The sequence below is a fragment of the Carcharodon carcharias genome, chromosome 19, assembly GCF_017639515.1.
Source record: "Carcharodon carcharias isolate sCarCar2 chromosome 19, sCarCar2.pri, whole genome shotgun sequence".
Classification (NCBI taxonomy): domain Eukaryota; kingdom Metazoa; phylum Chordata; class Chondrichthyes; order Lamniformes; family Lamnidae; genus Carcharodon; species Carcharodon carcharias.
In genome coordinates this window covers 104820968-104847994 of record NC_054485.1, presented here as the reverse complement: position 1 = coordinate 104847994, position 27027 = coordinate 104820968, and the positions used below count along the sequence as shown (strand labels likewise).

General features: G+C 44.5%; 1 protein-coding gene across 14 annotated transcripts in view; it reads left to right on the top strand.

Moving 5' to 3' along the window:
• The window catches only part of LOC121291414 (tenascin-like), a 224925-nt gene that overhangs the window by 71417 nt on the left and 126481 nt on the right, over positions 1–27027 (top strand). For 11 of the 14 annotated variants that reach the window (XM_041212557.1, XM_041212552.1, XM_041212547.1 and 8 more), the window contains 5 exons: positions 13744–14268; positions 15733–16110; positions 17391–17813; positions 19948–20220; positions 21956–22249. In XM_041212557.1, coding sequence (XP_041068491.1) covers positions 13744–14268; positions 15733–16110; positions 17391–17813; positions 19948–20220; positions 21956–22249 — 1893 coding nt within the window. The remainder of the gene's footprint in view (positions 1–13743; positions 14269–15732; positions 16111–17390; positions 17814–19947; positions 20221–21955; positions 22250–27027) is intronic. The other 3 variants (XM_041212546.1, XM_041212554.1, XM_041212558.1) reach the window with 3 other exon arrangements.

Genomic DNA, 27027 nt, shown 5'->3' with positions numbered 1-27027 from the left:
CTACTGACGGCAAAGTGGAAATCACCTGAAATGAATCCCATTTATCAGTATATTAGATTGGCTCGGTTGGAAATATCATTGATTTTAGGATTGAATTTGTGTGTTCATGCTCTATGTTGGTAGTGTAAGCCTGTGATGTAGGTAGTGCTGTGTAAGTATGGCATTGGAAGAGATTCAACCCTTTGAATGAGAAATTAAAGTGAGGGCCACGTCTTCTTGCTTACTGACTCATGGATATAAACAATTGGATGGCTCAATTTTAAGAAATGCAACGTTCCTTGCCCAACGTTCCTTTCATAGCCAACAACAGCAGCAGCCTGCATTTATATAGTGCCTTCAGCACAGTCAAACATCTACAAAGAAATTCACAAGAGCATTATCAAACTAGATTTGAGACTGAGCTATGTAAGCAGATATTAGGACAAGTGACCAAAAGCTTGGTCAAAGTTGTAGGTTTTAAGTAGCATCTTAAAGGAAGAGAAAGGTGAAAGTGTGGAGAGGTTTAGGCAGGGAATTCCAGAAACTTAGGTTCAGACAGCTGACCATATGGCCACCAATGGTGGAGCGATTAAAATCGGGGCTGTGCAATAGGGTAGCCTTGGAGGAGAACAGATATCTTGGAGGATTGTAGGACTGGAGGAGATTACACAGATAGGAAGAGGTGAGGCCATGGACAGAATTGCACACAGAGGTGAGAATTTAAAATGGAGACATCGTCAATGAAAATAAGGAACAAAGCAATTGACCATCCGTCTCCTTGGAGTTGGTGCAGATCTCAATAAATGTTTTCAAAGTGCTGCAAGTCATTGGATTTTAAAATAACTGTGTGTGTGTGTGTGTGTGTGTGTGTGTGTGTGTGTGTGTGTGTGTGTGTGTGTGTGTGTTTAGCCATCTGGAATGGGTTTTGAGGCATCATTAAGACTCTGTACGAATCCAAATCTATCTTTTTACACTTCTCGCTCACTGCTTTGAACACCTCTGTGCTATGGCTTCTAGAATACTGCAAGCTGTGTTTTGCTGTGTGGGTCATTTTTTCTGAATTCTCAGAGGGAGTGGAGGGAATTGAAAGCGGAACTTGTGTGTTTGGCTTCCCTGTTTTTGCTGCTCTCTAATGAACTCCATTTCTTTAATGACATTCCATTGACTGCCAGATGCTGAGCTCTGCAGCCAGAGCAATTCATCTCAAAGGAAATAAAAAAGCTAGTCTCTCTGTCACAAGTGATGTCTCCAATACACAACTCAGCCCTATGGCAGGGAGACTGCAGAGACCATGTTATGCTATCTGGATCTTGTCATGGAGCCACACGTGTTCAGAACATGCTTCCAAAATGTGAAATATGCTTCCAAACTCCCTGTGTGTGATCACATTCAGCCGGGCTTCATACCCAGAGAGCTGTTTTGTCAAATCATCCTTTGCCTGTCTTCTAGGGGCCCTTGAAGGCCAGGTATATTTTCCAATCCAATTTGTGTTTCATTGAGGCTATTGAAAAGAATTTGCATTTCTCTAACCTCAGGACTTCCCAAAGCTCTACAGCCTATCAAGCACTTTTTGTAATATGCTCACAGTTGAAATGTGGGAAACACAGCAGCTAATTTTCACACAGCAAGATCCCGCAAACAGCAATGTGGTAATAACCAGATAATCTGTTTCGGTGCTGTTGGTTGAGGGCTAAACGTTGGACAGGGAATCTTTTACGCCCACCTGAGAGAGCGGGTTCAATGTCTCTTCCGAAACACACCACTGACAGTGCAGCACTTTCTCATTACTGCACTGGTATGTCGGCCTGGATACTGTGCCCACATCTCTGGAGAGGGACTTGAACTCTGATCTAGAGGAGAGAGTACAACCACTGAGCCATGGCTGCTTTGTTCCTTGTTTTTTCCATCCTGATTTTCCCTAATTAACTATGTTAAACTGCTTTCTTGTTCAAATTTATCTCATTATTTTAAACATCAGACATATGCAGTTGTAACAATGCATGTTCAGGTATTTAATGATACATCTAACCTCACAGTGTGGTCGGTGTGTATTCGGGAACACTTCACGATTCTAGTAGGAGTACAGCATACAGTGGTTCAATCACAAATCTTACACTAATGCCATGCCAGCTACTGCTAAATGATGGTACATCAAAGATGCATAAAAGTGACATCAGAATAACAACGTGGAGTCAGCAAAATGTACTTAGCAACACTTCTCAATCTCTTCTAATCATTCTGTTACCCTGATTATATGGCCATCTTCAGCTCTTTGGTATATTGTCCTCACAAACTCTTCTGATTATTTGGCTAGTGTAAACACAGTGACCAGATTAACACCTTTCAGACCATCATTGACATGGCTGAGTGAATTTAATTTATTGCCTTATCTGAAAAGATATCCATGCCTTCAGAGTCCTTACACAGGACATCCCAAGTTCAGCAGAAAAGCTGTTGTGGCTCATTGTGTGCTGGTCCAGAACATGAGGCCTAAATGATGCAGCAGCTCCAGGCAAGGAGCCAGGGTAAATGGCAACTAAATACTCATTAAAGCAGGTCCCTAGCCAGTGATTCCCCCTGGATTACCCTGATATGCAGTCCATTGATGTTCAATGGGGCACACTATTTTGATAAGAGCATCTAATGATAGGAATCTGTGATCACCAACAAGATAGAAGTGAAGAGGTTATAGATTACTAGGACAGTGTTATTAGGGGGTCACAAGAAAAACTGTTCAGGCTTTTACTCTCTGGAGAAAGCTGATGGGAGAAGGTTCTCAGGTGGGCAAAGCAGGTTGTTGTTAATGCGATAGGGCATGGCAGTGATATCAGTCATATCAAAGGATGATATGGACCAGCTGTACAAAGGATAATTGTCTGTAAATTAGGTTACATCTAGATAAGGAAGCAGGTGGGACATGGCAATTTCACCTCTCTAGGCCCTAGGACCCCATATAGACAACCAAATGCTAGAGGCACATCCATCAACCCAACGCTCAGTGGAAATCAGCTCAGGTCTGGAATCTGACCCTTTGACCCAGCTGCAGACATTGTCTCAGCTCTGCTAACCATCAATATGTTGTAGTAAAGTCTTAGGGCTGAATTGCTATTAAAATCCAATACCTCAGTTGGCCTGCTTGTACTTAAACATGTCAGTGGTGAGATTTTACTCCCCAGTGGGTGCTTAGACATCTGTCAGTTGGCAGCAGCTCTTGGAGGTAGATGTGAGAAGCAGAATCAAGCCTTGTTCCCCTTGGTACGTTAAACCCACACTCTCTGGGAGTCTGACAAAAAGCCTGTTATCGTGGAGAAACCGATACAGAGAGGCTGTTTTATACATGCTCTGCTAGCAAGGCAGCCAAAAGCAATGAGTGTTATACCTAAGGCCACAGAAATCTGGAGAGTGTTACAGGGAGAGGTGTATGAGGCAAGCTGTAAAATAATGTGCCTTCGATTCCTCAGATTTCTGTTCCTTCTATTAGACAGAAGAGGTTACAGTGAAGATTATATTACAGAGAGACTGTTACAATGAATATTGTGTTGCAGGGAGAGTGTTACAGTGAAGACTGTATGACAGAGTGTAACAGTGAAGATTGTGTTGCAGGGTATGTTACAGTGAAGATTGTGTTATCAGCAGTGTTACAATGAAGATTTTGTTGCAGAGAGAGTGTTACAATGAGGATTGTATGACAGAGAGTGTAACAGTGAAGATTGTATTACAGAGTATGTGTTACAGTGAAGATTATGTTACAAAGAGAGTGTTGCAATGAAGATTGTATTACAGAGTGTTACAGTGAAGATTGCATTATAGAGAGTGTGTTGCAGTGAAGGTTGTGTTACAGAGAGAGTGTTGCAGTGAGTAAAGAAAAATTCCAAGGAAAGGACCCACCATCCGTGGTTAACTAAAAAAGCTAAAGATAGTATCAAACTTAAAGGAAAAAGTATATAATTGTATAAGGACGGATGGCAGGTCAGGAGGTTGGACAGAATAGGAAAACAGCAAAGAATGACTAAAAGATTAATAAGGAAAGAAAAATTAGAGAATGAGAGAAAGCTAGCTAAGAATATAAAAACAGATAGTAAGAGTTTCTATAGATATTTAAAAAAGAGTTAACAAAGTGAGCATTGGTCCTAAAGAAAGTGGGTTACGGAATTAATAATGGAAAATAAGGAAGTGGTAGATGAATTGAACAGGGTTTTGCATCAGTCCTCACTATAGAGGATGCAAGTAACATCCCAGAAATAGCTGTAAATCAGGAAATAGGAGGGAGGGAACAACTCAGGAAAATTACAGTCACCAGGGAGTTGGTACTTAGCAAATTGTTGGAGTTGCGGGCTGACAAATCCCCAGGTCTTGAGAGACTTCATCCTAGGGTCATAAAAGAAGTGGCTAGTGAGATAGTTGATGCATTGGTTTTAATTTTCCAAGATTCCCTAGATTTGGGGAAGGTTCCATTAGATTGGAAAATAGCGAATGTAACTCTCTTATTCAAAGCAGGAGGAGATAAAAAGCAGGCAACTATAGCCAGTTAGCTTAACATTTGTCTTAGGGAAAATTTTAGAAGCTATTATTAAAGACCTTATAGCAGGGCATTAAATAAATTCAAGCTAATCAGGCAGGGTCAACATGATATTATGAAAAGCAAATCATGTTTAACCAATTTATTGGAATTCTTTGAGGAAGTAACATGTGCTGTGGATAAAGGGGAACTGGTGGATGTACTGTACTTAGGTTTCCAGAAGGCATTTCATAAGGTGCCACATCAAAGGTTTTGGCAGAAATTAAAAGCTTTTTTTTGTTCATTCACGGGATGTGGGCTTCGCTGGCTGGGCCAGCATTTATTGCCCATTCTTAGTTGCCCTTGAAAGGGTGGTAGTGAGCTGCCTTCTTGAACTGCTGCAGTCCATGTGGTGTAGGTACATCCACAGTGCCATTAGGAAGGGATTTTGACCCAGCGACAGTGAAGGAACGGCGATATGTTTCCAAGTCAGGATCGTGAGTGACTTGGAGGGGAACTTCCAGGTGGTGGTGTTCCCATTTATCTGCTTCCCTTGTCCTTCTAGATGGCAGTGGTTGTGGGTTTGGAAGGTGTTGTCTAAGGAGACTTAGTGAATTCCTGCACCTTGTAGATGGTACACACTGCTGCTACTGTGCATCAGTGGTGGAGAGAGTGAATATTTGTGGATGTGGTGCCAATCAAGCGGGCTGATTTGGCCTAGATGGTGTCAAGCTTCTTGAATGCTTGGGAGCTGCACTCATCCAGGGAAGTGGGGAGTATTCCATCACACTCCTGACTTGTGCCTTTAGATGATGGACAGGCTTTGGGGAGGCAGGAGATGAATTAATCGTCATGGATTTCTAGCCTCTGACTTGCTCTTATAGCCACAGTATTTATATGGCTAGCCCAGTTCATTTTCTGGTCAATGGTAACCCCCAGGATGTTGATAGTGGGGGATTCAGTTCTGGAGCATCAGTCTTCAGTTCTATTGCCAGAATATTGTCTGGGCCCATAGACTTTGCAGTATCCAGTGCCTTCAGCCATTTCTTGATTTAACATGGAGTGAATCAAATTGGCTGAAGACTGGCATCTGTGGTGTTGAGGACCTCCGGAGGACGTTGAGAATAATCATCCCTTCGGGACTTCTGGATGAAGATTGGAGCAAATGCTTCAGCCTTATCTTTTGCACTCATGGCGTCGGTGGTAACATATTGGCATGGATAGAAGATTAGCCAGCTAACAGGAAACAGGGAGTTAGCATAAATGGGTCATTTTCTGGTTGGCAAGATGTAACAAGTAGTGTGCCACAGGGATCAGTGCTGGGACTCTAGCTTTCTACAATTTATATAAATGACTTGGATGAAGGGACCGAAGGTATTGTTGTTAATTTTGTTGATGATACAAAGATAGGTAGGAAAGTAAATTGTGAAGAGGACACAAGGAGACTACAAAGGAATAGAAATAGGTTAAGTGAGTGGGCAAATGAAGTGGGAAAATGTGAAATTGTCCCTTTTGGCAGGAAGAATAAAAACGAAGCATAATATCTAAATGGTGAGAGGCTGCAGAGCTCTGAGATACAGAGGGATCTGGGTGTCCTAGTGCATGAATCACAAAAATTTAGTTTACATGTACAGCAAGTAATTAGGAAAGTTAACAGAATGTTATCATTTATTGCGAGGGGGATTGAATACAAAAGTAGGCAGTTATGCTTCAGTTATTCAGGACATTGGTGAATCCATATCTGGAGTACTGTGTACAGTGTTGGTCTCCTTATTCAAGGAAGAATATAAATGCATTGGAAGCAGTTCAGAGAAGGTTTACTAGATTAATACCTGGAATGGGCGGGTTTTCTTATGAGAAAAGATTGGACAGGAGTTTGTATCTGTTGTAGTTTAGAAGAGTAAGAGGCGACTTGATTGAAACGTGTAAGATCCTGATGCAACTTGATAAGATGGATGTGGAGAGGATGTTTCCTCTGGTGGGAGAACTTAGAACTTGGGTCACTGTTTAAAGATAAAGGGTCACCCATTGAAGTCAGAGATGAGGAGAAATTCTTTCTCTCAGAGGGTCCTGAGTCTTTGGAAATCTTTTCCTCAAAAGGCAGTGGAAGGTGAGTCGTTGGTATTTTTAAGGCAGCGCTAGATAGATTCTTGTTAAGCAAGGGGGTGAAAGATTATCAGAGGTAGGTTGGAATGTGGTGTTGAGGTTACAATCAAATCAGCCATAAATCTATTGAATGCAGGAGCAGGCTCGAGAGACCATTGGCCTACACCTGCTCCTAATTCATATGTTCATATGTATGATTATATAACAGAGAAGTGTTACAGTGAAAATTGTATTATAGAGTGTTATGATGAAGATTGTATTACAGAGAGAGTGTTACAGTGAAGATTGCATTACAGTGTGTGGTTCATTTAAGATTGTGTTACAGAGGATGTGTTACAGTGAATATTGTATCACAGAGAGTGTGTTACAGTGAATATTGTATCACAGAGAGTGTGTTACAGTGAAGATTATATTATAGTGTGTTACAGTGAAGATTGCCTTACAGGGTGCATTGCAGTAAAGATTATGTTATAGAAAGTGTATTACAGTAAAGATTGTATTATAGAGTGTTACAATGAAGATTGTGTTACAAAGAATATGTTACAGTGAAGAATGTATTACGGAGAGAGTGTTACAGTGAAGGTGGCATTACAAAGAGAGTGTTATGGTGAAGATTGTACTACAGTGTGTTACAGTGAAGATTGTATTACAGAGTATGCTACCATAAGACCATAAGATATAAGAGCAGAAGTAGGCCGTTCGGCCCATCGAGTCAGCTCCGCCATTCAATAAGATCATGGCTGATCCGATGACCCTCAACTCCACTTTCCTGCCTTTTCCTCATACCCCTTGATCCCCTTACTGATTAAAAATCTGTCTATCTCAGCCCTGAATATAAGCCCTCTGCGATAAAGAATTCGACAGATTCATTACTCTCTGAGAGAAGAAATTCCTCCTCATCTCTGTTTTAAATGGGCGACCCCTTACTCTGAGATTATTTCCTTTGGCCCTAGACTCTTCCACATGGGGAACAACCTCTCAGTGTCTACCCTGTCAAGCCCCCTATGAATCTTAAATGTTTCAATAAGGTTGCCTCTCATTATTCTAAACTCCAATGAGTACAGGCCCAACCTGCTCAACCTCTGCTCATAAGAAAATCCCCCCATACCCCCCATACCCAGAATCAACCTAGTGAACCTTCTCTGGACTGTCTCCAATGCCAGTATATCTTTCCTTAGATAAGGGGACCAAAACTGTTCACAGTATTCTAGGTGTGGTCTAACTAGTGCCTTGTACAGTTTTAGCAAAACTTTCCTATTTTTATATTCCATTCCCTTTGAAATAAAGGCCAACATTCCATTAGCCTTCCCTATTTCCTGTTGAACTTGTATGTTGGCTTCTTGGGATTCATGCACGAGGACTCCCAAATCCCTCTGTGCAGCCTTTGCAGTCTTTCTCCATTTAAATAATATTCAGCTGCTCTATTCTTCCTGCCAAAGTGCATAACCTCACATGCTCCCACACTATATTCCATGCCACTTGTTTGCCCACTCACTTAACCTGTCTATATCCCTCTGTAGACTCCTTGTGTCATCCTCACCACTTGCCTTCCAACCTATTTGGCGAAAGTACATTCACTTCCCTCAGCTATGTCACCAATATATATTGTAAATAATTGAGGCGCCAGTACTGATTCCTGTGGCACTCCACCAGTTACAGATAAAGATTACGCTATAGACAGCTTTAGTGAAGATTCTGTTACAGAGAGTGTTACAATGAAGATTGCATGAGTGTGTAACTGTGAAGAGTGTGTTACAGAGTATGTGTTACAGTGAAGATTGTATTACAGAGAGTGTTGCAGTGAAGATAGGGTTACAGAGTGTGATCTAGTGAATTTTTTTATTCATACGCAGGATGTGGGCTTCGCTGGCTGGGCCAGCATTTTTTGCCCATCCCTGGATGCCCTTGAGAAGGTGGTGCTGAGCTGCTTTCTTGAACTGCTGCAGTCCATGTGGTGTAGGTACACCCACAGTGCTGTTAGGAAGGGAGTTCCTGGATTTTGACCCAGTGACAGTGAAGGAATGGTGATATATTTCCAAGTCAGGATGGTGAGTGACTTGGAGGGGAAATTCCAGGTGGTGGTATTCCCATCTATCTACTGCCCTTGTCCTCCTAGGTGGTAGTGGTATTGGGTTTGTAAGGTCTAAGGAGCCTTGGTGAATTCCTGCAGTGCATATTGTAGATGGTGCACACTGCTGCTAATGTGCATCGGTGGTGGAGGGAGTGAATGTTTGTGATGTGGTGCCAGTCAAGAGGACTGCCTTGTCCTGGATGGAGTCCAGCTTCTTGAGTGTTGTAGAAGCTGCACTCATCCAGGCAAGTGGGGAGTATCCCATCACACTCCTGACTTGTACCTTGTAGATGTGGACTGGCTTTGGGGAATCAGGAGGCGAGTTACTCGTCACAGGATTCCTAGCCTCTGACCTGGTCTTGTAGCCACAGTATTTATATGGCTAGTCCAGTTCATTTTCTGGTCAATGGTAACCCCCAGGATAATGGGGGATTCAGTGTTGGTAATGCCATTGTACATCATGGGGTGATGGTTAGATTCTCTCCTGCTGGAGATGATCATTGCCTGAAACTTGTGTGGTCCAAATGTTATTTGCCACTTGTCAGCCCAAGCCTGGATATTGTCCAGGTCTTGCTGCATTTGGACATGGACTGCTTCAGTATCTGAGGAGTCGCGAATGGTGTGAAGCATTGTGCAATCAATAGTGAACATTCCCACTTCTGACCTTATGATGGAAGGAAAGTCATTGATGAAGCAGCTGAAGATGATTGGGCTGAGGACACTACCCTGAGGAACTCCTGCAGTGATGTCCTGGAACTGAGATGACCGACCTCCAACAACCACAACCATCTTCCTTGGGCTGGGTATGACTCCAACCAGTGGAGAGTTTTCCCCCTGATTCCCATTGACTCCAGTTTTGCTAGGGCTCCTTGATGCCACACTCGGTCAAATGCTGCCTTGATGTCAAGGGCAGTCACTCTTACCTCATCTCAGGACTTCAGCTTTTTTGTCCATTTTTGAACCAAGGCTGTAATGAGGGCAGGAGCCGTGTGGCCCTGGCAGAACCCAAACTGAGCATCAGTGAGCAGGTTATTACTAAGCAAGCACTGCTTGATAGCATTGTTGATGACCCCCTTCCATTATTTTACTGATGATTGAGAGAAGACTGATGGGGCAGTAATTGGCCGAGTTGGATTTGTCCTGCTTTTTGTGTACAGGACGTACCTGGGCAATTTTCCACATAGCCGGGTAGATGCCAGTGTTGTAGCTGTACTGGAACAGCTTGTCCATGGGCGTGGCAAGTTCTGGAGCACAAGTCTTCAGTACTATTGGCAGAATGTTGTCAGGGTCCATAGCCTTTGCAATATCCAATGCCTTCAGCCATTTCTTGATATCACAAGGTGTGAATCGAATTGGCTGAAGACTGGCATCTGTGATGTTTCAGCCTTATCTTTTGCACTGCTGCGCTGGGCTCCACCATCATTGAGGATGGGGATATTTGTGGAGCCACCTCCTCCAGTGAGTTGTTTAACTGTCCACCACCATTTACGACTGGATGTGGCAGGACTGCAGAGCTTAGATCTGATCTGTTGGTTGTGGGATCACTTAGCTCTGCCTATCACTTTCTGCTTATGTTGTTTTGCACACAGGTAGTTCTGTTTTATAGCTTCACAAGGTTGACACCTCAATTTTAGGTATGCCTGGTGCTGCTCCTGGCATGCCCTCCTGCACTCTTCATTGAACCAGGGTTGATCCCTTGGCTTGATGGTAATGGTAGAGTGGGGTATATGCCAGGCCATGAGGTTACAGATTGTGTTCGAGTACAATTCTGCTGTTGCTGATGGCCCACAATGCCTCATGGATATCCAGTCTTGAGTTGCTAGACCTGTTCGAAACCTATCCCAGTTAGCACGGTGGTAGCGCCACACAGCACGATGGAAGCTATCCTCAATGTGAAGGCAGGACTTCATCTCCACAATGACTGTATGGTGGTCACTCCTACCGATACTGTCAAAGACAGATGCATCTGCTGCAGGCAGGTTGGTGAGGATGAGGCCAAGTATGTTTTTCCCTCTTGTTGGTTCCCTCACCACCTGCTGCAGACCCAGTCTAGTAGTTATGTCATTTAGGACTCAGGCAGCTCGGTCAGTAGTGGTGCCGCTGAGCTACTGTTGGTGATGGACATTGAAGTTCCCCACCCAGAGAACATTCTATGCCCTTGCCACCCTCAGTGCTTCCTCCAAGTGCTTTTCAACATGGAGGAGCACTGATTCATCAGCTGAGGAAGGGCGTTATGTGGTAATCAGCAGGAGGTTTCCTTGCCCATGCTTGACCTGATGCCATGAGACTTCATGGGGTCTGGAGTTGATGTTGAGGACTCCCAGAGCAACTCCCTCCTGACTGTATACCACTGCTGCCACCTCTGCTGAGTCTGTCCTGTCAGTTGGATAGGACATATCCAGGGATGGTGATGGTGGTGTCTGGGACATTATCTATAAGGTATGATTCTGTGAGGATGACTATGTCAGGCTGTTGCTTGACTAGTCTGTGAGACAGCTCTCCCAATTTTGGCACTAGCCCCCAGATGTTAATAAGGAGGACTTTGCAGAGTCGACAAAGCTGAGATTGCCATTGTCATTTCCAGTATCTAGGTCGATGCCAGGTGGTCCGTCCGGTTTCATTCCTTTTTTATGTCTTTGTAGCAGTTTGTTACAACTGAGTGGCTTGCTAGGCCATTTCAGAGAACATTTAAGAGTCAACCATATTGCTCTGGGTCTATAGTTACATGTGTAGGCCAGACCAGGTAAGGATGACAGATTTCCTTCCCTTAAGGACATTAGTGAACCAGATTGTTTTTACAACAATCGACAATGGTGTCACAGTCATCATTAGACTTTTAATTCCAGATTTTTATTGAATCCAAATTCCACATCTGCCGTGGCGGGATTTGAACCCAGATCCCCAGAGCATTATCCTGGGTGGGGGTCTCTGAATTACTTGTCCATCGACAATAGAGAGAGTATTTGCAGTGAAGGTAGTGTTACAAAGGGTGTGTTGTAGTGAAGGTAGTGTTATGGTGAGGATTGTGTTACAGAGTTTGTGTTCCAGTGAAGATGGTGTTCTAGAAAGTGTGTTATCGTGAAATTTGTGTTATAGAGAATTTGTTAGAATGAAGATTGTGTCACAGAGTGTTACAGTGAAGATTGATTTATAGAGAGTGTTACAGAGATCATGTTATAATGAAGGTTGTTTTGTAGAGAGGGTTTTACAGTGATGATAGTGTTATGCAGAGGATACGTTACACTGAAAAGAGTGGATTATGAAGAGTTCAAACCACAAGCTGATGATAACTGACTGAATTAAACAGCAAAAAGTACAAATTATATAAAACTTTACAGGGGCAGAGTTTATAACCTGTACTCTGTGAGATTCTTAATCTAACGAGCTTTACTTGAGTCTGCAGTATGCATTGCCTCCTCTTCCTTCCCACCCCACCCCTTGCCCTAGTATCTTGCTGCCTATTTCAGCATTAGGCAGTGAATTTTTTGCAAATCGTCGAAACAATATTGACTATTTAATTATTTGTTTGTCTTTCCAGGTTCTTCATCTTGACTTATCTCCCTGCCTTTCTCCTTCAGTGAATTCCTCAGCAGCTTTGAGCGATGAGCAATTGCACTCAGGGGGTGCTCAGCCAGTGTAAATCATTCTCTTCACTACAGCATCAGCTCGTGGGATTCCCCTTCCTTTTTTCCGCAGAGTCTCCACCCTTCCACCTTCTGCTTCTCTTTCTCATTTTCATTTCTACAGTTGACGTCCTGGGAGTCAGATGAAGTTGGACTGAAGTGGGTTTCTCAGGACATTGTCCCCCTCCACCACCTCCCTGTCGGAAAGCAGCAGTTTTTAAAGAGCTGCAGTCTTTATAACATTGTTGTGGGGAGTGGTTTTTTGGTGTTTTGGTTCACCCCCGACAACACACGGGCCACGGTTCTTCAAATAGATTCACTTGCTAAAGCTCAGAAGTAACTATCGGAGCACAGGCAATGCTCCTATTTTAGTGGAGGGAGGGGCTATCCTTTTCAAAATAAGCAGGTTAATGCCTATAATAAAAATAGGAAATGCTGGAAAAACTCAGCAGGTCTGGCAGCATTTTTGAAGAGAGGAACAGAGTTAACGTTTTGAGTCTTTATGACTCTTCTTCAGAGCTGAACTCTCTTCTCATACAGTATAAAGTTGTTGCTTCCCCCGACATTGGTGTTTTCTTGCAATTGTCCTGATGAGCGCAAGATGAAAAGCTTCGACAAAATGTCTTATCTCAGCAACACTCAACTGAAGAAGAGTCATATGGATTTGTTATCTCTCCACAGATGCTGGCAGAGCTGTTGAGTTTTTCCAGGGTTTCCTATTTTTATTTCAGATTTCCAGCATCCGCAGATTTTTTGCTATTATTTTAGATGTAAATGCCCAAAATAAGAAGATGAGGAGTGGAATGTGATAGGGCTCAGTCCCATGTCAAGAAATGCCACAAGCAGAATGGACAAATTTGCTGCTATACAACAGAGCTTTTAGAGAAAGTAACAATGGCTGAGTTAAGACAGACACCAGGCGTAATCCTCCCATCCCTCCACGCCGGTGGGATCTTCCGGTCCCACTGATGGGAATGGGAAATTCAGGGGTTTGCTGGCCCTGCTGCAGTTGGTGGGGCGACCTGCTGCAGGAGGTTGGTGGGGGTGGGGGGGGTGGGGAGTGGAAAATTCCGCCCACTGTGGGGAACTCCTCTCCACTTAACACAAACTGCTATCAATCCATCTATCTCGCTGGGTCAAGTTTTAGTTAAAGATGATCTAAGGTCAGTGGGTCAACGTTCAATGGTTCAAGGTTCAACTGGTTAACCTCTGCTCACTCCAAAGGTCCTGTTGCAATTTAGCAGGTTTGTCTGTTTTCTTTGGGGAATTCAAAAGTAGAATTGAGTGTAACTAACACAAGGGAAAGGTTTTCCGTCACAGCAGGTGAACAGGGCAGAATTCAGGAGGGATTTAATGTATAAAGTCTCCAAAAATGTCATAAATGGTCAATGAGAAAGTGTCATTCTAACCTCTTGTCACAGACACAAGGTAACAGCTACTCACTGTTAGCTCTGTTTTAACTGAAGGTCTCACCCAGCGGAAACTGGCTGTCAGTCACTCAACTCCCACAGTGGCTACCAACGAGAACCAATTCATCCAGGACATCTCGAGGGCTATCTCCAGAAAGATAGCGGCTGCTGAAATCTCCGCTGATGTGGGCATGACTGCGCGATCCATCATTCGGCGCTACCCAGCCTTTGCCAAAAGCCCTACTGGCTCCCCTAAGGTGTTTCTTGGCACCCCACCTGCCAGAGTCAAAGTCAGTTCAGAGAGGGGACAGATAGCTAAAGAGTCCAAAAATGGAAAAGGTCCCATTAGGAAGATACAAGGACCCACCTTGGTAGGACCAGGGAGATTTGTGGGCCCTGGAAGAAAGGTAACTGGGTCCCCCGGGATTCCCCCTATATTGAAGCATAAGAAAGGACCTGCTGGCTCGCCTTCTTCGAACGGAGCCCAAGAAACTTCTCTCAATGCCCAGCGAACCAGCAAAGGACCTGAGACCCCTCTACACACAGGGACACCTGAACCAACCAAGCAGGAGATTCTTGGAGGTATTTAACACCTGAATCAGTCAGCTAGCATTGTCACATAATGTTACTGTGCTTTAATCCCTGATTGTTTAAAAATTGACTAAATCAGAGATACACACTATTTGTTCAGTATAGAATTACAAAATCATAAATTGATGACAGAACAGAAAGAGGCCATTCAGCCCTTCATGTCCGTGCCAGTTCTCAGTATGAGCAATTCAACTAGTCTCATTCCCCCGCCATTTCTCTTAGCCCTGCAATTTTTTTTCTCTTCAAGTAATGACCCAATTCTCTTTTGAAAGCCAAGATTGAATCTGCCTCCGCCACACTCTCAGGCCGATCATTCCAGATCCGAAACATTTTGCTGTATTAAAAAGCTTTTCCTCATATCACCATTGCTTCTTTTGCCAATCTTCTTTTAGGGATGGGCAACTAATGCTGGCCTAGCCAGCAATGCCCACATCCTGTGAAAGAATAAATAATTCACTTTAAATAGATGCCCTTTGGTTCTCAACCCTTCACCAATGGGAAGAGTTTTTCCTGAGCTACTCTGTCCAGACCCCTCGCGATTTTGAAATATCTCTCAAATCTCCCCTCAACCTTTGCTTCTCCAAAGAGAACAATCCCGACTTTTACAATCTATTTGCGTAACTGATGTTACTCATTCCTGGAACCATTTTTGTGGATCTTTTCTGCACCCTCTCTAATGCCTTCACAACCTTTCGAAAGGCACCCAGAATTGGACGCAATACTCTAGTTGAGACTGAAGCAGTGTTTTATACAAGTTTATCATAACTTCCTTGATTCTGTACTCTATGCCCCTGTAGATAAAGTTATAAGCTTTATTAACCATGCCCTCAGCCTGCCCTGCCAACTTCAATGGTTTTTGCATACATACCCTCTGATATCTCTGCTTCTGCACCCCCTTGAAAATCGTTTCCTTTATTTAATATTGAGGGGTATTTATACAGTGTGTCATTGTGACCTGGAATGTGCTGCCTGAAAGGGCGATGGAAGCAGATTCAATAACTTTCAAAAGGGAATGGGGTAAACACCTGAAAAGGAAAAATTGCAGGGAAGAGTGGGGCAGTGGGACTAATGGGATAGCTCTTCCAAAGAGCTGGCACAGGCACAGTGGGCTGAATGACTTCCTTCTGTGCTGCACAGTCCCATGATTCTAGTTAAGGTCAGGGAGCTTAGAATAACTTTGGTAAGCCATTTTGCTTTTCAATGGGATCCCTCCAGTTTCCATGAAAATAACAAACTATTTTATTTCAATATGCTGTAATGAGAGTTTTAAAGTGACAGCAAATTAGAATGGGATGTGGGGGATGGCGACTTCATGATCAAACGTTGCATTTATCATTAATTTGAAGGTGACCTTGGGATCTGGCACAGTAGTCACACACACTGTACGGGAATAAAAACTTATTTTTCCAATGAAAAATTGACTTTAATCCCATCCCTCCCATTTCCTTTCAACAGGGAAGGATAAAACAGAAAATAGCAGCTCATCCCGATTAACTTCGAAAATCTACCTACCCCCTCTGGGGAGGTCCAGGAAGCCTATAGTTTCCAGAGCTTCAGCCACAGGCTCCAAGGAATCTCCAAACCCATTCACATTGAATGCCACCTCCAGGCACGTAGTCCTCTCCTGGGACATTACAGAAGGCTTGTTTGACACGTTGCTTCTAAGTTACAGAGATCCCTCCACGAACACTGTCCTCTCAGAGGTGGCCTTGGGTGGTGATCAACGGACAGCAAACATCACAGGTCTAACCATTGGCAAAAGCTATGAAGTCTCCCTTTATGGCACCTCTGGGAGCAATCCTTCCCAACCTATTCACATTACAGAAGTTGCAGGTACTGACTCTCAAACTTTGACCCTTTCTGTTCTTTCCTAGGTAAAGATCATAGTTGGCCACCTCTCACTGACGTGGATGATGTTATCCTTAATTTTATAATATATCTTTTTGAAAAGGGACCTTCAGATGGAGATTGTGTGGGATCGGAATATATTTCACCTTCTACCTCATGTCTTTTTTAAGAAAGAGTACCTCACCATCTATACAACAACAACTTGCATTTATATATACACCCACCTTTAACAGAGTAATATGTCCTCAGGGCTCTTCACATGATATTGACACAATGCACACAAAGGAAAGTCTTAGGCAGGTGACCAAAAGCTTGCTCCAAGAGGTAGTTTTAAGGCATATCTTAAAGGAGGAAATCGAGGTAGAGGGGTGGATGTGGTTAGGGAGAGAATTCCAGAACTTGGGACCTTGGCAACTGAAGTCACAGCCACCAATGGTGGAATGATTAAAATCGGGGATGCTCAAGAAGCCAGAATTAGAGGAGCGCAGTTTCCTGGGAGGGCTCTTGGGCTGGAGGTGATTACGGAGATAGAGGAGTGAGACCATTGAGGGATTTGAAAACAAGAATGAGAATTTTAAATTCAAGAATTTGATTGACCTGGAGCCAATGTAGGTCAGTGAGCACAGCTGGGGTGATAGAGGAATGGGGTTTAATGTGAGCTAAGACACGGGCAGCAGAGATTCAAGTTTACGGAGAGTGGAAGTGGGGAGGTCACAGTCTGGGGGGCATTGGAATAGCAAAGTCCGGAGTTAACACATGTATGGATGAGGGTTCAGCAGTAGATGAGCCGAGACAGGGGTGAAGATAGGTGATAATATGGAGGTGAAAGTCAGCAGCACCAGCGGTGGAGTGGATGTATGGCTGGGAGCTCAATTGAGGGTCAGATAAGACAAGGGGAAATTAAGTCAACATCACCTTGGGTATAAGCTGGGTATCACATCACTGAGGCACCAGTATCAAAGCTCTGGTTGGCCGCTTGCAAACAGAAAAGTCTAGAACAAAACTTCTCGTTAACAGGTTTATTGTGGACTGGGCAATGATATCCAGGTTAATAATGCACAGCTTTAGTGTACATTGGTGAATGATGTGTTTGCCAGAATTGGTTTTGAACAGGCGTTTTACACTGTGCTGCTGCAATTTTCATTTCAGTCAAAAACACAGCTTCTGAAGAGGAGAATGGCTGTCTCATGAATTCGGCGCTGTTGATTAATAAATGAATATTAACAGGACCTTTTATCTCCTTTTTTACTATCAACTTCTCTCAGTGCCTGGGTCAGATGAAGGGCCAGTGACCGTGAACATGGATTCGACCACCCTTCAAAGTGCACAAGCCAAAACTCAGGGGAAAGGCAGTGAGGAGGAGGAGGATGAGGTGGAGGATGAGGAGGATGAAGAGGAGGAGGAGGAGGAGGAGGAGGAAGTGAGGCAGGAAGTGCCGGAGCTGCCTGCTACCTTAGGAACAGAGCCGGAGGACCTGGCCACTTCCAACTCTGCCTCAGAGAACCTGACTCCCTCAGCCTTCAAACATTCACTCGTCAGTCCCAAGAACTCTACTGTGTCCAACTCTTCCCAAACACAAGCGCCCAATGACCTTCGGCCTTTTGACCTCTCAGGCTTGACCCCTGCTGTTAACTCTAACATTACCCACCAAGTTGTGACTGATGACAAACTCTCAGCTCCTCTTACAGGTAACCAACTCATACGGGATTAATGGATTGGTTCTCTCTGCACAGGAAGCTACTGATTGGACACCATCTTATCCATGGGAGGATTTACACTGGATGCCCTCTAACCCCCTCATTTCCCCACTCCCTTTCTTTATAGGTTTCTGTACTGTGTCTGCATATGTGTATTATTTTTCAGGCAGGTAACTGAAGAATCTATGCAGAATCATAGAGATTGGGATCCCCTTGCTGCACAGGAGCAGTAGGAGGCCATTCAGCCTATCAAACTTGTTCCAGCATTCAGTTAGATCATGGCTGATCTGTATTTTAACTCCATTTTGCCCGCCTTGGTTAATTAACACCCTCACATGAGAAAAATCTACCCATCTCAGTTTTGACATTTCTCATTGAAAGCCTCGACAACTCTCCTGGGGAAGGGGAGATGTTTCCACTCCTCTTTGTGTGAGAAAGTGCTTCCTAATCTCACCCCTCAAAGAGCTGACTTAAATTGTAAGGCTCTGCCCCTTTTTTCTGGACTCCCCAGCCAGACGAAAGTTCTCCCTACCTATTCAATCAAGTCCTTTAATCATCTTGCTCTCCACGTATGGCCGATCTGACTAGTTATATATTTTCGGTGAGGTGTGTTGTTTACCTTTGTGACAACTTGAGGTGAGGTGACCATTCCGGAACAGTCTTAAAGCACATTGCCAATGTTTTGGGAATCACAATAGCTGTCATTGATGGATTGGGATTGATTCTCCCGGTCTGGGGTCCAGGCAGTTTGTGTTATGTGTGTGTGGTGAAAATCGGGCTGGAATAAAAGTTTGGTCCCATTAGTATTAAGAAAGGATGAAGTCAGTGGTGTCAGTCATGGCTCAGTGATAGATCCTATACCTCTGCTTTAGGAGGTTGTGAGCTCAAGTTCCCACTCTGAAATAATCTGCTGGGCTCCATTAGGCAACGTTGCAATTGAAAATGAGGAAGGGGAGGGAGGGTATGTGGGGTGGGGGTAGAGAGTGAAGGGGGGGGAAAGAGAGTGTGAGTGGGAGCTCAAAAGGAATGCAGGGGGATAATTGGGAAAAGTGTGAATGAGGAGGCCCTGTGGGGGAAATTGGGGTGAGTACCGGAGAAAATTGGGGAAAGTGTATGCAGGGTGGCAAATTAAAGCGATGATGGGGTCAATGGCAGGAAGTAAACTGGGGAAGGTGTGTACAGAAGGTAAGTTGTGGGTGTTAAGGAGGTGTACTTGGGAAGAGTGTGTAGGGGGCAAATTGGGGAATGTGTGTGTGTAGGGGGTAAATTGGGGAATGTGTATGTGTGTTAGGGGTAAATTGGGGAATGTGTATGTGTTGAGGGTAAATTGGGGAATGTGTGTGTGTAGGAGGTAAATTGGGGAATGTGTATTTGTGTTGGGATAAATTGGGGAATATGTGTGTAGGGGGTAAATTGGGGAATGTGTGTGTGTGTGTGTAGGGGATAAATTGGGGAATGTTTGTGTTGGGGTAAATTGGGGATTGTGTGTGTGTTGGGGTAAATTGGGGAGTGTATGTGTGTAGGGGGTAAATTGGGGAATGTGTGTGTGTTGGGATAAATTGGGGAATGTGTGTGTGTAAGAGGTAAATTGGGAATGTGTGTGTGTAGGAGGCAAATTGGGGAATGTGTGTATATAGGGGGTAAATTGGGGAATGTGTGTGTATGTAGGGGGTAAATTAGGGAATGTGTGTGTATGTAGGGGGTAAATTAGGGAATGTGTGTGTGTAGGAGGTAAATTGGGGAATGTGTGTGTGTTGGGGGTAAATTGGGGAATGTATGTGTGTTGGGGTAAATTGGGGAATGTATGTGTGTTGGGGTAAATTGGGGAATGTATGTGTGTAGGAGGTAAATTGGAGAATGTATGTGTAGGGGGTAAATTGGGGAATGTGTGTGTATTGGGATAAATTGGGGAATGTGTGTGTGTAAGAGGTAAATTGGGAATGTGTGTGTGTAGGAGGTAAATTGGGGAATGTGTGTGTGTAGGGGGTAAATTGTGAAATGTGTGCAGAGATTTTAAGTGAAATTGCCTGCTAAGAGATTTTTTTTTTAAAATTCACTCGACTTTTGTGGAAGGTCAAGGCCTCTCACTTTCTTCTTTTGTCTGTTTTTGTTCTCACCCCTTCAGACCAGGTTGCTAGTTTTCGCAATGTGACGGTTAGAGACATTACTGCCAAGGCCTTCCGCCTGTCCTGGAAGGTTCCAGAAGGGGCCTTCGACTCTTTTGTTATCCAATACAGGGTGTCGACCAGCTCCGCGCGCTGGGAGGAACGCAAAGTGCAAGGCCGGTTCCGGTCAGCTGTTCTCAAGGGCCTGAGTCCTGCGACCAAGTACACGGTGAGGCTGTATGGGGTTCGAGAAGGGCAACGCACCGGGCCCTTCACACTGGACGCCACCACAGGTAACAGGTTCAAGGTTAAAGGGTCCCTTATGAAGCAGTCAGTCTATATGGGGGTCACCACCCACTCCCCCACCCCCGTCCCTGACCGCTCACCACCTCCCCCCAAAAAAGAAAGGCTTGGCCTCCATTTCTATAGCACCTTTCACCATCTTGGAATATCCCAAAGTTTTAAACAGCCAGTAAAGTGCCCTTGAAGTGCCATCACCATGGCAATGTTGTGTAACATGCTAATAAGACAGGCAAATGTGTGCACAGCAAGATCAACCAACCGCAATGATATTATGACCAAATAAATTGGTTTTTCTTTAGTGATCTTGATTGAGGGGTAAATATTGGCCAGGCGACCTGCCTCTCCTTTGAAATAGTGGCCGTGAACTTGATGTCATTCTTGGGATGTAAAAAATGCAACAGCTGATTTGTGCACATATTTCTATCTAGAAAGTTCTGCCAGGCATGGCTCAATGGGCAGCCCTGTCCACCCTCTCAGGTAGTCGGAAACCACCCTGTGGTCACTATTTCAAAGTAGAGCTGGGGATCGCTGCCCGGTGTCCTGGCTAATATTTAATCTCTCAACCAAAATCACTTTTTAAAAAAAAATTAAAATTATCTGTTCATTGTCACATTGTTTCTTGTGGGAGCTTGCTGTGCACAAGTTGGCTGCTGAATTTCCAGCAGTAACAACTTGTATTTAAATAGCACCTTTAATATATTAAAACATCACAAGGTGCTCCATAGGGACCTAGTTAAGCAAAATATGACACCGAGACACATAAGGAGATATTAGGTCGGATACCCAAAAGCTTGATGAAAGAGGTAGGTTTGAAGGAATTTCTTAAAGGAGGAAAGCGAGGTTGAGGGTGGGGGGAGGTGTAAGGAGGATACTTCAGAGTTTCGAGCCCAGGCAACTGAAAGTATGACCACCAGTGTGAAGTGAATAAAGCTGGGAAGGCTCAAGAGACCAGAGTTAAAGAAGCACAGATATCTCGGAGGGTTGTGGGGATGGGGGAGGTTACAGAGATGGGGGGGATCCGTGGTGAGGCCATGGAGGGATTTAAAAACAAGGCAAAGAATTTTGAGATCAAGACGTTGCTTGACTGGGAGTCAATGTAGGTCAGCGAGCCCAAGGGTGACAGGGGGACAGGGTCTGTTGCAAGTTAAGATGTGGGTAGCAGAGTTTTGGAGAGTAGAATGTGGGAGATCAGCCAGGAGTGAGTTGCAATAGTCAAGTCTAGAGGTAACGATGGCATGGTTAAACCCTTCAGCATTCCTAAGGTGACTACACTTCAAAGCATTTCATTGACTGTAAAGCTGAGGTCATGACAGGCACTATATAAATGCAAGTTCTTTCTTCCTTCAGATGCATAGATTTGTTTAACTCATACAGGGTTAGAATAGGGAGGATGTGTAGTTTTCCATGAATGAGTTGGCCACATTTTGCTCATGTAGCAGGAATGGCCTCGATGAGCCAAATGGCCTTGCCTCATTCCAACATTTGTTCAGGAGAGGAGAAGATAATGCTCCAGCATTACCCGTACTTACAGACTCTGTGTGAAATATCTGTGCTGGATCCCATCAAGCTCTCACAGGGTGGGGGATGGGGCAGAGTGAAGCTTTCCCTGCTGGCTAACCGGGTCACAGGGTCAGAGGGTACCTTGGCTCCGACCTCACCCGACTTCCTGTTACGGTCCCAACGCCTTTTAAAATGCTTTTAATTCTCGCCTGGTTTTTCGGTTAGATTCCACTGAGAAAGTGAAGCCAGGGGATGTGGGAAAACTCGATGGACTTACATCTTCCAACATCACAGACCGCTCCCTCCAGCTCACCTGGTCTGCACAAAAGGATTTTGACACCTTCCACGTACACTACAGAGTCGACGGATCAAAGGATGTGCAGAAGCTGAAGCTGCCCGGTAATCTTCGCTCCTCAATCATCACAGGCCTCAGGCCTAGCACCAAGTACACGATTTACCTCTACGGTGTCTCCTCTGGCCAGCGGACTAAACCAATCACCACCATAGCTACCACTGCAGGTAATTTCCATCAACAATGCAGCACACAAAGAGGCCATTCAGCCCATCAAATCTACACCAGCTCTTTCTAGGAGCAATCCAGTTAGTCCCACTCTCCCGCTCTTGCCCCATAACCTGGCAATTTTCCCTCCTTCAAGTATTTATCCCACTTCCCTTTTGAAAGTTGCTATTGAATCTGTATCGACCGCCCTATCGAGCAGTGCATTCACAATCCCAACCACTTACTGCTGCATGAAAACACTTTCCCTCATGTCATTTCTGGTTCTTTGGCCAAAAATCTTAAAACTATAATAAAAACAGAAAATGCTGGAAAAACTCAGCAGGTCTGGCAGCATCTGTGGAGAGAGAAAAGCAGAGTTGACGTTTCAGGTCAGTCTCCTTTCAACAGAAGCCTTTCACCTTAACCCTATGCCCTCTGGTGGACACAGTTTAAGAATAAAAAGTCTACCGTTTAAGGCCAAGATAGAGAGAATTTTTTTCTCTCGGGGTTGTGATTATGTGGAGTTCTCATCCCTGGAAAGCAGTGGAGGCTGGGTCACTGAATTTATTCATGGCAGAGTTAGACAGGGTAGTCAAGCGTTATGGGGGATAGAAAGGAAAGTGAGGTTGAGACCACAACCAGATTAGCCATGAGCGGCAGAGCAGGTTCAAAGGGCTGAATGGCCTTCTCCTGCTCCTAAGTCCCATGTTCCTGTGCTCCTGTCAATCCTTCACCATTATGGAAGTTTTTCTTTATTTAATCGAACCCTTCAGGACTTAGATACCTCTATCAAATCTCCCCTATGCATTCTCTACTGTAAGAGAATGCCAAATTCTCCATTCTATCCAAATAACTGTAATCCTTCATCCCTGGAACCATTCCAGTAAATCTCTTCGATATTCTCTTCAAAACTTTCACATCCTTTCTAAAGTGTGGCCAGCAGAATTGGACACAATTCTCCAGCTGGTTTACAAAGATTTGCAACAATAACTTATATTTATATAGTCCCGTTAATGTAGTAAAACATCCCAAGGGGTGCACAGGAGTGATTATCAGACATAATCTAACATGGAGATACATAAGGGGATATTAGGTCCAGGTGTCCAAAAGCTTGGTCAAAGATGTAGGTTTTCAGGAGCATCTTAAAGCAGGAAAGAGAGGTGGAGAGGTGTAAGGAGGGAATTCCAGAGTTTAGGCCTGAAAGTTTAGCATAACTTCCTGTCTTTGAAACTCTAATTATCAAGCCCATGTCCTATATGCCTTATTAATCACTTTGTTAAAAGGTTCAATGTCATCCACTATCTTCGCCCAATACCAAAATCCCTCCACGTTTTCTGAAGCACTCCTGTTACCATGTGACCTTTGACTCGTGTAAAAATGGGTGCACAACAGAGACAGACAGAAGAGAGAAGTTGAGAGAGTGTGAGAGTGCGAGAGAGACAGTGCGAGAGAGACAGTGCGAGAGTGCGAGAGAGAGAGTGCGAGAGAGAGAGCGACGGAGAGAGGGCAAGGGATAGAGAGCGAGGGAGAGGGTTGAGTAGTTGACTCCAAGATCAGGACTGTTTGCCACTTTGTGGAGTGTATTATGGGCACAATGATGTCAGATGCCATTATGTCATCACGCTAGTTTGTGATAATACGGTACGCGAGCGGGTCAAAATGTTGGAAACCCGGCTGTGTTATTTAAATTGCAGTGCAGAAGCCAATTAAGGTATTAACAACCCAACTCACTGCTATAATACATTCAGAAGGCAATAATACACCTTCAGGGTGAGAATCACGACAGGCGGGGAATCCATTTCTTTAAGGGCAAGCTTGTTTGGGCGGGTTTTAAAGCTGCAGCAGTCTCAGCTTTGCAGTTAACACTTCATTGACTACAGGGACTGCTCATGTGGAAAGGGCATACGCTAGCACCAGGGCCAGAGTGGAGCAGACCATCAGTCTCCTAAAGATGCAATTCCGATGCCTGCACAGATCTGGAGGTGCCTTACATTACTCCCCCTCACATGTGTCCCTGATGGTCATAGTTTGCTGTGCACTCCATAACATCGCCAACCAAAGAGGAGATGCACTGGAGGGTGATGACCTGCCAGATGGAGGCCAATCCTCTGAGGACAAGGGCTATGATGAGTTAAGGGACCGGGGGATGCTCCTGCTGATGGCCCTGGCAATGATCGAGTGGATGACTGTGACATAAGTGACACCTTAATACAGCAAAGGCTTCTATAGTTCTGTTGAAGAGCCATACAGACTCAAAACATTAACTGTGTTCCTCTCCACAGATGCTGTCAGACCTGCTGAGTTTTTCCAGCTATTTTTGTTTTTGCTTCTATAGTACATCTTGCCACTGCTACAGAAGGGATTTGGTGAAATTTTGGTCCTCTTTTCCCCAGTGTGTGATATGAGCTGGTCACATCGATCGTATACTGCACACAGGACGTATGAACATATGAATAGGAACAGGAGTAGGCCACTCGGCCCCTTGAGCCTGGTCCGCTGTTCAATAAGATCATGGCTGATCTGATTTTAATCTCAATGTCATATCCCTGCCTACCCCCGATAACCTTTCACCCCCTTGCTTATCAAGAATCTATCTACCTCTGCCATCAAGATAGTCAAAGACGCTGCCTCAACCACCTTTTGAGGAAGATAATTTCATAAGCCGGGATTTTCCAGCCCCGTCACGGGTGGGACCCACTGCCAGCGAGGTGGCCCCCCCTAGTCAGAGGTCCATTGACTTACAGTGGGACAGGAAGATCCCAGCGGCAGGCAGGTGCAGAAAATCCCGCCCAAAGTCTCACAACCCTCTGTAAGAAAATAATTCCCCTCATCTCTGTTTTAAATGGGTGACCCCTTATTTTTAAACAGTGATCCCTGGTTCTAGATTCTCCCACAAGAGGAAACATCCTCTCCACATTCACTCTGTCAAGGCCCCTCAGCAGCTTAAAGGTTTCGATCAATTCACCTCTTACTCTTCTAAATTCCAGTGGAATCAAGCCTAGGATACAAGCCTAACTTGTCCAGCCTTTCCTCATAGGACAATCCACCCATTCCAGGGATTGGCCTAGTAAACCTTCTCTGAACTGCTTCCAACGCATTTACATCCTTCCTTAAATAAGGTGACCAATACTGTACACAATGCTCCAGATGTGGTCTCACCAGCGCCCTGTACAGCTGAAACATAACCTCCCTACTTTTGTATACAAGAGGGCACCAAGGACGGCCTCACTGAACCTGGGGGCAGCTTTACCTCTTCTAGAATGCCTCTCTCCCAGCTCCGATGGCACAGACATCTATGCATGGAAATGTGTAATAAATACACAACTCCTGAATGCCAAAAGGTGAGAGACTTGCTAATTTTTAAAATTTCTGCCACCTATGAAGATTGAGATGGTTGGCTGAGATTAGCTACAATTTAATTTGACTCACCTGGCCAGAATGGAAAATACACAAATCTTCACTATGTACAGTAGCTGCACTCGATTGATCATCTGATGGGTCACCTGACACTGTCTCGTGCCAGGGGGCCCTTTAAGGTGCTGGCGCTGACCTCGTTCCAGGTCATGGTCTGCAGCCTCAGAGACCGGACAATCCACCCTCATGCACTCATTGGGCGGGATGACAGTCTGTAACCCACCCTTGCCACTAATTGGCAGGAATGACCATATCATTGTTTCGGTACCAATGGCGAGCCAGGAAGTCAGAACGTTGCCGACTTCCAGATGTGGACCATGCTGTCAGCGCATAGCCGTATTATTCAGCCCAGTGAATGTGAGAGCGTGAGAGAGAGCGCATATGAAAGAGAGAGCGTGAGAGAGAGAGCATGAGAGAGTGAGCATGAGAGAGTGTGTGAGAGAGCGTGAGAGAGTGCTAGTGAGAGAGTGCTAGTGAGAGAGTGTTAGTGAGAGTGTGAGTGTGAGAGAGAGTGACCGTGAGAGAGAGAGAACGTGAGAGAGAGTGTAAGAGAGCATGAGAGAGAGAGAGAGGACGTGAGTGTGAGAGAGAGTGAGTGTGAGAGAGAGTGAGCATGAGAGAGAGAGAACGTGAGAGAGAGCATGAGAGAGAGCATGAGAGAGTGTTAGTGAAAGAGTGTGAGACAGAGTATGAGAGAATGGTGAGCTTGAGAGAGAGAGTTGTTACACAAGGGCATTGTGATATAATAGCTCAGATCTTACTGAAGGGGGCATCTTGCTTTGTGCCAAGTTGGACTTATTCCCTCACCCTTCAGCTCCAGAATGTCTTGTCCTGTTGGTGTGTGCGGGTGTGCGAGCTGGTTACGGGACATCTGGGTTTCTGTGGTAGGTTTATCGGGCAGTTAAGGTGAAAATCCAGTAAATTCCTAAAACTGGCAGGGAGGGAAAGGGCAGAGGTAAAGAATATTATGAAGAGTTGTAATCAAGTTGACAGTGGCAGGGGGCGGGGCATAACCAGAGGACACAGGTGATAGGCGGAAGAAAAATTCAATAATAACTTTCAAAATGGAATTGGATAAATACATGAAATGGAAAGGTTTGAAGAGCTATGGGGAAAGAGCAAGGGAAGAGAGAAAGACTGATAATTCTTTCAAAGAGTTGGCACAGTCATGATGGGCTGAATGGCCTCCTCCTGTGCTGTAAGATTCTATGAATGTGTGTCCAGCTGTACATTTGGATCCTGGATCAATATTTTCTTCTGATGTTGTTATTGAACACTTACTGACAATCTACTGAGCTGACATTATATTGTCCGGAGATGTCTATGGCTATGGGTGATTTTTAAAAATATTATTTCATGGGATGTGGGCATCGTTGACTAGGCC